Source organism: Saccopteryx leptura, chromosome 5 (assembly GCF_036850995.1).
Source record: "Saccopteryx leptura isolate mSacLep1 chromosome 5, mSacLep1_pri_phased_curated, whole genome shotgun sequence".
In the NCBI taxonomy this organism is placed as follows: Eukaryota; Metazoa; Chordata; class Mammalia; order Chiroptera; family Emballonuridae; genus Saccopteryx; species Saccopteryx leptura.
This window is the reverse complement of record NC_089507.1, coordinates 172,743,349-172,755,173: the sequence shown is the minus strand read 5'-3', so window position 1 is coordinate 172,755,173 and position 11,825 is coordinate 172,743,349. Positions and strand designations below refer to the sequence as shown.

Here is an 11,825-nt window from a genome sequence, read left to right as displayed (position 1 = left end):
CTACCCACTGTGCCACTGCCTGATCAGGCAAGAGAACATACATGACTCTATAAATTTTTGAGCATTGTTTCAAGGCCCAGAATATGGTCTAGTTTGGTAAATGTTCCAGGTGCACTTCTGCTATGGTTGGAAATGTTCCAGGTTCTATAAACGTCAATTGGTTGATAGTGTGTTCACATCTATTAGATTCAATCTCCTTGTTACTCCTTATCCCAGTTAGAAGCCCAAGATGAATGAAGATGTGTATCCTTTTTTTAGATTTTATTTATTGACTTTTGGAGAGAGGGAGAGAGAGAGAATGAGAGGCAAGAAGCAGGAAACATCTACTCGTAGTACAGTAGTTGCTTCCTGTATGTCCCTTGACCAGGCAAACCCAGGGCTTCGAACTAGCAACCTCAGTGTTGTCCAGGTCAGCGCTTTATCCACTGCACCACCACAGGCCAGGCAAGATGTGTATCCTTTGATGAGTTTTGGCAAATGTATATACCCATGTAACCCAAACTATATTGAGAATTGCTATTTTAACAACTGGTAGAACTAATTCCATTCATTGCTCTTTCTTTCCAGAGTTTTCTGTTTTATCTAATTGTGTCTATAAACTTTAGAACTGCCCAGTTCTTGGTCAAGGGGTTGATTGGGCCAGTTTATATTTTTATTGGGAATACACTATTTCCCCATGTATAAGACACACCCTTCCCCCCAAAATTTGCAGTCTAACAACTGGGTGCGTCTTATACAGTGGTTGTAGAATTTTTTACTTTTCATGCAGATGAGGAGTTATATGAATTTTATGATGAATAAAACTTGAGTTCAATAAATATATGTAATACATTTGCCCTCAAAAATTCGGGCCCCAAAATTAAGGTGTGTTTTATACATGGGGAAATATAGTATAACATTAATCAGGTAATGTTGAATCTTCCTGTCAAGGAATTGAGCTTTTCACCTATTCCAGTCTTTGGGTCTTCCCATTAGCACTTTAAGGTGTTTTTCATACAGGTATGTGTAATAAAAACACAGCTGGAATGGAATGGGATGCAGGGCTGCTGGGTGGTGGGTGCCTGTTGCAGGAAGGGGAAGGAGAATAAAATGTAGCACAATGTTTTTAGTATATCTAGGTAATGGACATAGGAATGTTTCTTACAAAACTAGTTTTCTATATATTTCATTTTATAATTAAAAAATTAAAAACAAACCCAGAAGTTAAATCAATTTAATAGAAAAGTAATACAAATAGTGACTTCAAATTATAGTAGTGCTGATAAATTGAATAACTGTAATTTGGATATAAACTATTCTTTTTTAAACATATACAATTTCCAGTGTGATGACATTTCAATAAGGAAAAGATTGCATTTGCAATAAATATCATTTTCCCTGAGTCCACAGACCTAAAATAAGCACTGTCCAAACATCTCCACATGGTGCAGCAGTCCCTGAGAAAGGGGCTTCTCCTCTGTCCCTTATGGGAGATAGTCACAGGGAGTGCTTGTTTAGACCTACCATTGAGAATACTAATGAGTTAAACCCAAAACAGTAACAGTGGAATGGTAAAACTATACAGAGCTCTACTTTTGCATTTTAATCTCTGCAGCCAAAGTCAAGAGCACAACCCTGAAACTGTTGTCATTTTGTTTTAGTCATTCTTTGCTGAGAGCCCCATAATCTGATTTCACCAGTGAGTAGCACAATTGGGAATTTTACCAGGAAATCACCCTGGACTGCTAATAAAAATGTACTCTTTCTGACATGTCTATTTCCCCAGCATCTGGTTCATATGTCCAGGGGTTCATGACCAATGAGCCTGATAAAATTAGGGCATCATAGCGGATTAATTTTAAAAGATGCTCTTTCAAATTGAATTCCAGGAAAACAAGCAATCTATACAGAGAAGGATGCTGAAGTCATCTTACTGATTAGTTTGTTGAGAGCTCTAACTTTTTCTTCCAAGATTCGGTTTTTCTTCTCAGCCCCTCGTTGCTTCTGTTCAGTGACCTGAAGTGTTTTCATCAGATGAGCATTTTCCACATAGAGCTCCTTGAGTAGCAAATCAGATTTTGTGTTCTTCTCAAACTAGAGAGAGGAGAAAGCTCTACTTTACTGTGAATCTAGTGCAGAAATGCTACGTAATTACCCTGCCCCCTTTTATTCTTCCATCTTTATTCAAACCATAATTTGGAGGTTTTTAGAAATCTGATACAAACATTGGATGTCATAACAATTTTGGTTATTCTGGCATCAGAGAGGAAGTTGAAAACCTGAAGAACTATGTGGCAGAGACACTTCAAGTCAACTTTTTGAGACTAGCATGAAATAAAGACATGAAGGCCTAAAAAAGGACTGTTCAGAGAGCAGGGAGAGGCTTCAGAGTGCTAGGGAGCCGGGTGTCTGGGTGGACCTGGTGGGCGACAGCCACCACATTGAGCTGGAACTGGTTTTTCCAGGTGGAAGAAGGCAAACAGGGTGTGCAAAGGAGTGACTATAAGGAGGAGTCAGAATCTGACAGTTGGGAGGGAAAGTGAGGACTTGGGAGGCTGTAAGAATGTCAGTGGGACAGCAGAGCAAACGTGGACAAGCAGGGGAACCTTCCACCATGATTCAGGAACAAGCGGCAACAAATGGCTCATCCCCTTTGGGCTTGGCTCAGGGTCCTGCAGATAAACCGATAAACCACACTTGATTACCATGTAATAAAGTATTTATACAGATTCTCATATTTCTCTTCATTTCTAGCACTGCGGTAGAACTGGAGTAGCTAGTATTTGCCTTTGTGTCTTGTCTTTGCCTCTGACCTCGCTTCCTCTCCCAGCACTCCCGGTGCTGGCTGCTCCACGGCCCGTTCTTACTGCCTGAGCTGCTGGCTGACGGGACTGGTGAGCGCTGTTCATCGGGGCAGCTATGGCCTTTCTGTTGTTCCTTTCTGTCTATAGCAGCCCAAGTTATTTTTCCCACATGGTGATTTCTTTAAAAACACAGATCATATCATACTCTTACCTACTTCGAATGGCTTTAAATTAGAATTAAATCCAAACTAATGACCTTGATGGGACCTACCTACCTGCCCCTGAGTTCACACCAGCCACAATGACTCCTCAGTGGCCTTCCACGTGCCATGCTTCGTCTCACGTGAGGACATTTGCCTGCACTGCTGTGTGTGGAATGCACCTCCTCGGGGTTCTGGCGTGTCCCCCAGCACACGTGGAGGTATGTGGGTGCCCTTTTACAGCTGTCCCAGTGATGGGGTGCTGTTGGCATTTAGCACTACAGTGCACAGGACAATCCCACAGCATTCTCTCTTCTAAAATGCCAACCTGGCCCCTGCTGGGGGACACAGCTAGACCTTCCCATGGCTGGGTCATTAGGCATCTGCTCCCATGCCATACCCTGACTGTCCTCACCAGATTCCAGTTGTCACCATTTTTTCTTTTCTTGAGAGTACTTCTTACAACCTGAAGTCATTTATCTTGTCATTATCTATCTCCGCCCCACAATGTCAGGTCCTTGAGGGCTATCCCAGTGTCTATCTACAACAATGCCTTAAGGTATAATCAGCTTGCAGTGACTGACTAAATGCATGAATAAACATTTTTTCTTAGGTTATAATATGCCTTAATTCCCAAACAAAAACAATGTACAAATGTAATGTAGAATATATATTTTCTACTAACAGCTTTTAATTGTTAATCTGGAAAAAATTTTATATCCAGAGTCAAAATGTTTACAGAGCCCCACATTCAGTGATTCCAAATGAACATGTGGTTCTTTTGAATTCTGTGACAAGACACAGATCAGCTACTTAAGCGTCCATAAAAGGAAAAACGTCTGAAAGAGGATATTAGCGTGCACTGACTGAAGCCCCTCGCTCACCTGCTCTCCCAGCTCACCCACTTTTTCTTGTAGAAGCATTTCCATGTTCTTCAAAATCATTTCCACCTCTTCAATTCGCTCTTCTGTGTCTTTAAGCTGTTTTTTATGTTCTTCCTGTCACAAAAGAAGGTTACAGACAGTATTTTACTTTCTTTTGGGGGTGTGTGTGGGAGGAGGAGAGATAGTGAGGCAGACTCCTGCATGCGCCCCAACCAGGGTCCACCTGGCAACCCTGTCTGAGGCCGATGCTCGAGTACTGAGCTTAGTTTAGTACCTGAGCTGACACACTTGGACCAACTGAGCCATCATCATCAGTGCCTGGGGCTACCCTCTTGCCAATTGAGCCACTGACTTCGGGAGGACAAGAAGAGAAGGAGGAGAGGGAGGGGGAGAGAAGAAGACTGTCGCTTCTCCTGTGTGCACTGACTGGGAATCGAACCTGGGATATCCATATGCCCAGCCAAAGCTCTACCACTCAGCCACTGGCCAGGGCTGTATTTTACATTTTGAAAAGAGTCATTTCAGGCTTAATTAAAGTGGAAATTAGCTAAAATTTGCAAATTAAATAGTAAGTATAGATAACACTTCATCTATATAAATTTTAAAATGTCACATGCCACAAAACTCATTTCTTTGTAGTTGAAGAAGCCATGGCCAGATAGCTCAGTTGGTCAGAGCATTGTCTGGATACACAAAGGCTGCCAGTCTCTTTCTTGGGGCACATACAGACACAGATCAATGTTTCTGTCTCTCCTCTCTATATAAAATCAATTTTAAAAAATTTAAAAAGAAGCCCTGGCCAGATTGCTTGGTGGAGCATCATCCAGAAGCATAGAGGTTGCTGGTTCAGTCTCTGCTCAGGGCACATACTAGAACAGGTTGATGTTCCTGTCTGTCTCCTTCCTCTCAAATCAATAAATAACAACAACAAAAAAAGAATTACCAGGCTGCTTTGTCCTAAAAATGTAATCATACATTACTCCAAAGTGAGTTTCCCCAAATGCATTACTAAGTAGTTCCAAAGATTTTCGATTTTCTTTGTTTTTGTCAATAACCTGTCATAAATTATTTTTAGCTTAACATTTTTGCATAATACTGAAAGATTATTCTTTGTAAGAACATACGCTTTACAGACACTAAATTTTGCCCATCTTGCAAGTCTTTCTCTAACTTTTCCTCATGAAGGCACCCAGTGCCCTCTGGCTCTGGATCTCCACAGCCGCCTGCCCTGGACTTTTCCCCATGAACTGCATTGTGACATTTCAGGACTGAATTGTTTTCTCAAGCTTTCAGCTTAAACACTTACACAGGGTTCACCCATACAGTTCAAACACTTTAAAAGAGCTTCCTCCTTGAGGCCTTACAATCATGCTGAGGTGGGTTCCACGGGTGTCTGAATTTTACAGATGAGGAAACGGAGCAGAGTTGAAGGAACTGGCCCACGGTCACTCAGCTGGGAGGTGGGGAGCCAGGATCCCAATCCCTGCAGTCCGTGCTCTGAGCCATTGTGTCCTGCTGCCCTTTAAGGCAGTGCCCCTCCTTCCGCCTCTAGATGCCTAGTGCAGCACCTGGCACACAGCAGCCTCCCAAGTCTATGCCGTTCCCTTGCTGACTTCTTGTTCCACTGCCCTCCTCCTCGCTCCCTCTGATAAATATTCTTAAACATGCCTAGTACATACCCACCTCAGGGTCCTTGCACATGCTGTTCCTGCTGCCTAGATTCCTCTTTCCCAGGGGGTATGGCTTGTTGCCTCAACAACTTCAGGCACTGGCTCAAGAACCACCTTCACTGGCTATCCTATTTAAAATTGCAAATACCCCATTCCAGAGCACTTATCACAATCTGACATATTATCCACATTATTTATTTTCTATTTTCATTTCTTGGCTCCTTACCCTCTCTAAAATAGAGGCTCCAGAAGGGCACAGATTGTTGCCTTGTGTGTCATTTCTGTATCTCCAATACCTAGATCAATGTGTCCCTAGTGAGTAACTTCTGCAGTCCTCTGTACCTTTGGGTGGGTTTTTTTTTCCAGTCTGCATAATGGTTTGAAAAGTCTTGGATTGGGCACATCATTTGGAAATGGGAGTTTTCATGAAAAACTGTTTCTGGTTTTTCTTTGAAATCCGGAGAATTGGAATGCTGAGGCTTATGTTCCTGCAGAGGCTGTACAGGCGGGACCAGCACCCATCATCTCACTCACAGACTGTCCATCACCACCTTTCAGGCCCTTTAGCATTTAGTATGTGGCCCCTAATGTTTAGCTATGGGGCCTTCTGCAGATACATAAAGCCCCCAAGGACACACTGCATCTGGGAGGAACTATGGGCCCCAGGCTGAAGAGACCCTCAGGATTAGCTCACTCTGCTCTTTGATGAGGTGGGACACCCTCCCCAAGAGGCTTACCACCCCTCCCTGACCCTTCCTGAGCATCTGTTAAGAGGCCCTCATTATTCACAGTGAGAATCAGGGTCCCACATCACCCTCTTTCAGGCCCTGTTAGCATGAGGCCCTGTACAAGCAGTCCTTAGGGAGTTAGAGCAGCTGTTGAGCTATCTTTCCCTTGGCAATGGGGCAGCTTTGGCTGAGAGATCAGCAACCCATCCTCGCCCTCCCATCACCATCAGCTGGAACCTCAGGCCCTTGTCTCCATGCACCATGGCTGTGCTTCCAGTCCCCCTTCCTCCTCCTGGAGGCTGCACTCCAGGCAGAGCTACTGAGCTGCCCACTGTTCCCATTCCAGCAGCTGCTGCAGCTCAGCCATGCGGCCCAGAGGCAGACTCTGTTCCACCTGCCTCTGCAGCTGGTGGACCTGCAGGTGCTGGCCAGGACTGTCAACTCTCAGCCTCACGCTGGCTCCACGCAGCTGTACCAGGAAAATGCCACGGCAGCTTTGGTGTGACTGCTGAGAGCTACACGGTCACCGACAATCGTGGAACACTGTGTTTAAGGACTTCCTACAACTACCAGGGCAAGTTACACATCTTCTCTGTGGTCCCTGCACCTGCAGCAAAACGCAGGACTTACAAAGAACCTATTCGTTGGAATTCTGACAGCAAAACTCCCATGTAGCCAGAGCTTCTGCACAGTGAGTGTCAGAATGACGAGGGTGAGATGTCACTTTGGATCTGTGGGAGGATCACGGTACATTCTGTCCAGTTTTACCCTCCGGCATACCTCACTGGAGTCTGATTATTGCTGGATGTGGGCATTTTCCTTTAAGTGGAGTTCACAGTCTTGAAACCTCAGTGAAGCCAGGGTCACAAAGGGCAATTAACACAGTGAATGCAGAAGGGAACATGACAGCAGGTGTGGAATGAAGCCCCCAGCCACCGAGGACAGCACAGAACTCTTGGGAGTCACACTGATTATGATTGAACTGCACATCACAAGGCCAGTATTTTTCTAGGCAATCGGGAGGTCAGATCCAAACACCATTTATTTCACTCTGACTCTGGGGGCTTCATCTAGAATACAGAGCATTTCCTTGGCCCCTGGAAGAACTGGCCAATCAGCCCTCACACAGCTCTGAGGCTCCATCAAATGTCATTCTTAGAAGGACATTTCAGATCTTGCTCCCTGGCATATGTCATCAGTTTGTCTCAAACTTATAAAAAAAATTTTCTGTCACAGAGAAAAGGAAGGTGCCCGCTTTAGCCCACAAGGCCTGGAACGAGGCTGTGAACCTCCAGCCCAGATTCCTTTCAACAGTCACTGTGTCAACTCACATCTCAGGGGCCACGTCATCACTAACACAGCTGCTCTCTAGGACAGGGGTCATCCTGAGATGCACCTGCACATGGACAGCTTCCAGGAAGACACCTGCCGTGCTCTTTTGGGAGAGAAAGAGCAGGAAGAACCAGCGCTCAGGCACCTCTGTCAAAAATTGCTTCCTCTCTTGAGTCTCCTGCTTCAGCCAGTCATTCTCCAGTCACCCCATCCAGAGCCCGAGCCCTGTCCCAGGCCCCATGACTCCAAGTGTCAGAGTGCCCACACATCCCAATGGCACTTCTACTCTGTCACCTTCTACAGACACCGTGCTCTGAACCCTGGTGCCTGACAGCAACCTTTTCTGCAGGGAAGCTGCCGCGGGCTCAGCACGGGCGTCCCTACATCCTGCTTTGCAACCATCTATGGGCAAGGAGCCCATAAGCATCCATAAACTGAATTCTCACCAGTCCGTTCCATCTCCCTCTTCATAGAAGAGAGATGCAGATGGAGCTGGCCCAGCTCCAGAGGCCACAGGCCGCCCTTCGTGCTCCTCTGAGCCTTCCCACTGCCAGGTGGGGCTGTGCTATCCCCCTCTGAGAGGTAGGCTCTGAGCCCTGTTCGTGAATCCAGGCTAGACTAACACAATGTTGGATTTGGTCACCAGGCTTATAAAATAAAAACAGAAAACAGTGCTGGCACCTCCCATGGCATCACCCGAGCTGCTCTCCTGCTAGTGCGTGTGCAACCTACTTGGCTCTGTGACCCCTGAGCTTCTTCAGCAGCACCCACAGAGGCACCAGTGACAACACTGGCTCCCTCCCATGTATCCGCACCCACCCTCACCACAGCTCACTCAAAGGAGCCTTAACTGGTCTTGAAACTAGAATTCAACTGCAAAAAAGAGGGAGAAAAACCCACAAAAATGTGGAAACTAAACAACATACTTCTAAAAAATGAATGGGTCAAATAAGAAATAAGCGCAGAGTTCAAAAGATATATACAGACAAATGAAAATGACAATACGACATATCAGAATCTCTGGGATGCGGCAAAAGCAGTAATAAGAGGAAAGTTCTTATCTCTTCAGGCCTATATGAACAAACAAGAGAGAGCCCAAGTAAACCACTCAACTTCACACCTTAAGGAACTAGAAAAAGAAGAACAAACACAACCCAAAACCAGCCGACGAAAGGAGATAATAAAAAACAGAGCAGAAGTTAACGAAGAACAGAAAAACTATAGAAAAAATCAATAAAACAAGGAGCTGGTTCTTTGAATAGATCAACAAAATTGACAAACCCTTGGCAAGACTCACCAAGGAAAAAAGGCACAGGACTCAAATAAATAAAATCCAAAATGAAAGAGGAGAAACCACCACAGACATCATAGATATACAAAGAATTATTGTAGAATACTATGAAAAACTATATGCCACCAAATTCAACAATCTAGAAGAAATGGATAAATTCCTAGAACAATACAACCTTCCTAGACAGAGTCATGAAGAAGCAGAAAGCCTAAACAGATCAATCAGCAGGGAGGAAATAGAAAAAACTATTAAAAACCTCCCCAAAAATAAAAGTCCAGGCCCAGACGGTTATACTAGTGAATTCTATCAAACATTCAAAGAAGAATTGGTTCCTATTCTACTCAAAGTCTTCTAAAAAATTGAAGAAGAAGGAATACTTCCAAACACATTTTATGAGGTCAACATAACCCTCATACCAAAACCTGGCAAGGATGGCACAAAGAAAGAAAACTACAGACCAATATCTCTAATGAATACAGATGCTAAAATACTAAACAAAATACTGGCAAATCGAATACAACAACATATTAAAAAAATAATACATCATGATCAAGTGGGATTCATCCCAGAATCTCAAGGATGGTTCAACATACGTAAAATGGTTAACGTAATACACCATACCAACAAAACAAAGAACAAAAACCACATGATCTTATCAATAGATGCAGAAAAGGCTTTGGATAAAATACAACACAATTTTATGTTTAAGACTCTCAACAAAATGGGTATAGAAGGAAAATATCTCAACATGATAAAGGCCATATATGATAAACCATCAGCCAACATCATATTAAATGGCATAAAACTGAGGACTTTCCACCTTAAATCAGGAACAAAACAGGGTTGTCCACTCTCTCCACTCTTATTTAACGTGGTGCTAGAAGTTCTGGCCAGAGCAATCAGACAAGACAAAGAAATAAAAGGCATCCATATCGGAAAAGAAGAAGTAAAGGTATCACTTTTTGCCGATGATATGATCCTATACATCGAAAACCCGAAGGACTCCACAAAAAGATTACTAGAAACAATAAACCAATACAGTAAGGTTGCAGGATACAAAATTAACATACAAAAGTCCATAGCCTTTCTATATGCCAACAATGAAATATTAGAAAACAAACTCAAAAAAATAATCCCCTTCACGATTGCAACAAAAAAAATAAAATACCTAGGAATAAACATAACAAAGAATGTAAAGGAACTATATAACGAAAACTACAAAGCATTGTTAAGAGAAATAGAAAAAGACATAATGAGATGGAAAAATATTCCTTGTTCTTGGATAGGAAGAATAAATATAATTAAAATGGCCATATTGCCCAAAGCAATATATAAATTTAATGCAATTCCCATCAAAATTCCTATGACATTTTTTAAAGAAATGGAACAAAAAATCATCAGATTTATATGGAACTATAAAAAACCCCGAATAGCCAAAGCAATCCTAAGGAAAAAGAATGAAGCTGGGGGCATTACAATACCTGACTTTAAACTATATTATAGGGCCACGATAATCAAAACAGCATAGTATTGGCAGAAAAATAGACACTCAGACCAATGGAACAGAATAGAAAGCCCAGAAATAAAACCACATATATATGGTCAAATAATCTTTGATAAAGGGGCCAACAACACACAATGGAGAAAAGAAAGCCTCTTCAACAAATGGTGTTGGGAAAACTGGAAAGCCACATGCAAAAGAATGAAACTCAACTACAGCTTGTCCCCGTGTACTAAAATTAATTCAAAATGGATCAAAGACCTAAATATACGACCTGAAACAATAAAGTACATAGAAGAAGACATAGGTACTAAACTCATGGACCTGGGTTTTAAAGAACATTTTATGAACTTGACTCCAATGGCAAGAAAAGTGAAGGCAAAGATAAATGAATGGGACTACATCAGAATAAAAAGTTTTTGCTCAGCAAGAGAAACTGACATCAAAATAAACAGACAGCCAACTAAATGGGAAATGTTATTTTCAAACAACAGCTCAGATAAGGGCCTAATATCCAAAATTTACAAAGAACTCATAAAACTCAACAACAAACAAACAAACAATCCAATAAAAAAATGGGAAGAGGACATGAAGAGACACTTCTCCCAGGAAGAAATACAAATGGCCAACAGATATATGAAAAGATGCTCATCTTCATTAGTTATTAGAGAAATGCAAATCAAAACTACAATGAGATACCACCTCACCCTGTTAGATTAGCTATTATCAACAAGACGGGCAATAGCAAATGTTGGAGAGGCTGCGGAGAAAAAGGAACCCTCATTCACTGTTGGTGGGACTGTAAAGTAGTACAACCATGGCCCTGACCGGTTGGCTCAGCAGTAGAGCGTCGGCCTGGCGTGCGGGGGACCCGGGTTCAATTCCCGGCCAGGGCACATAGGAGAAGCGCCCATTTGCTTCTCCACCCCCCCTCCTTCCTCTCTGTCTCTCTTCCCCTCCCGCAGCCAAGGCTCCATTGGAGCAAAGATGGCCCGGGTGCTGGGGATGGCTCCTTGGCCTCTGCCCCAGGTGCTAGAGTGGCTCTGGTCGTGGCAGAGCGACGCCCTGGAGGGGCAGAGCATCGCCCCCTGGTGGGCAGAGCGTCGCCCCTGGTGGGCGTGCCGGGTGGATCCCGGTCGGGCGCATGCGGGAGTCTGTCTGACTGTCTCTCCCTGTTTCCAGCTTCAGAAAAATACAAAAAAAAAAAAAAAAAAAAAAATAGTACAACCATTATGGAGGAAAATATGGTGGTTCCTCAAAAAACTGAAAATAGAACTACCTTATGACCCAGCAATCCCTCTACTGGGTATATACCCCAAAACCTCAGAAACATTGATACGTAAAGACACATGTAGCCCCATATTCATTGCAGCACTGTTCACAGTGGCCAAGACATGGAAACAACCAAAAAGCCCTTCAATAGAAGACTGGATAAA

At 43.3% G+C, this 11,825-nt stretch overlaps 1 protein-coding gene across 6 annotated transcripts in view; it reads right to left on the bottom strand.

Moving 5' to 3' along the window:
• Positions 1-1,208: 1,208 nt before the first annotated feature.
• The window catches only part of NINL (ninein like), a 217,475-nt gene continuing 206,858 nt past the window's right edge, over positions 1,209-11,825 (bottom strand). For all 6 annotated transcript variants that reach the window (XM_066386922.1, XM_066386923.1, XM_066386921.1 and 3 more), the window contains 2 exons: positions 3,868-3,981; positions 1,209-2,073 (listed from right to left, as the gene is read on the bottom strand). In XM_066386922.1, the coding sequence (XP_066243019.1) occupies positions 1,882-2,073; positions 3,868-3,981 (306 nt within the window). In that variant the 3' untranslated portion in view covers positions 1,209-1,881. The remainder of the gene's footprint in view (positions 2,074-3,867; positions 3,982-11,825) is intronic.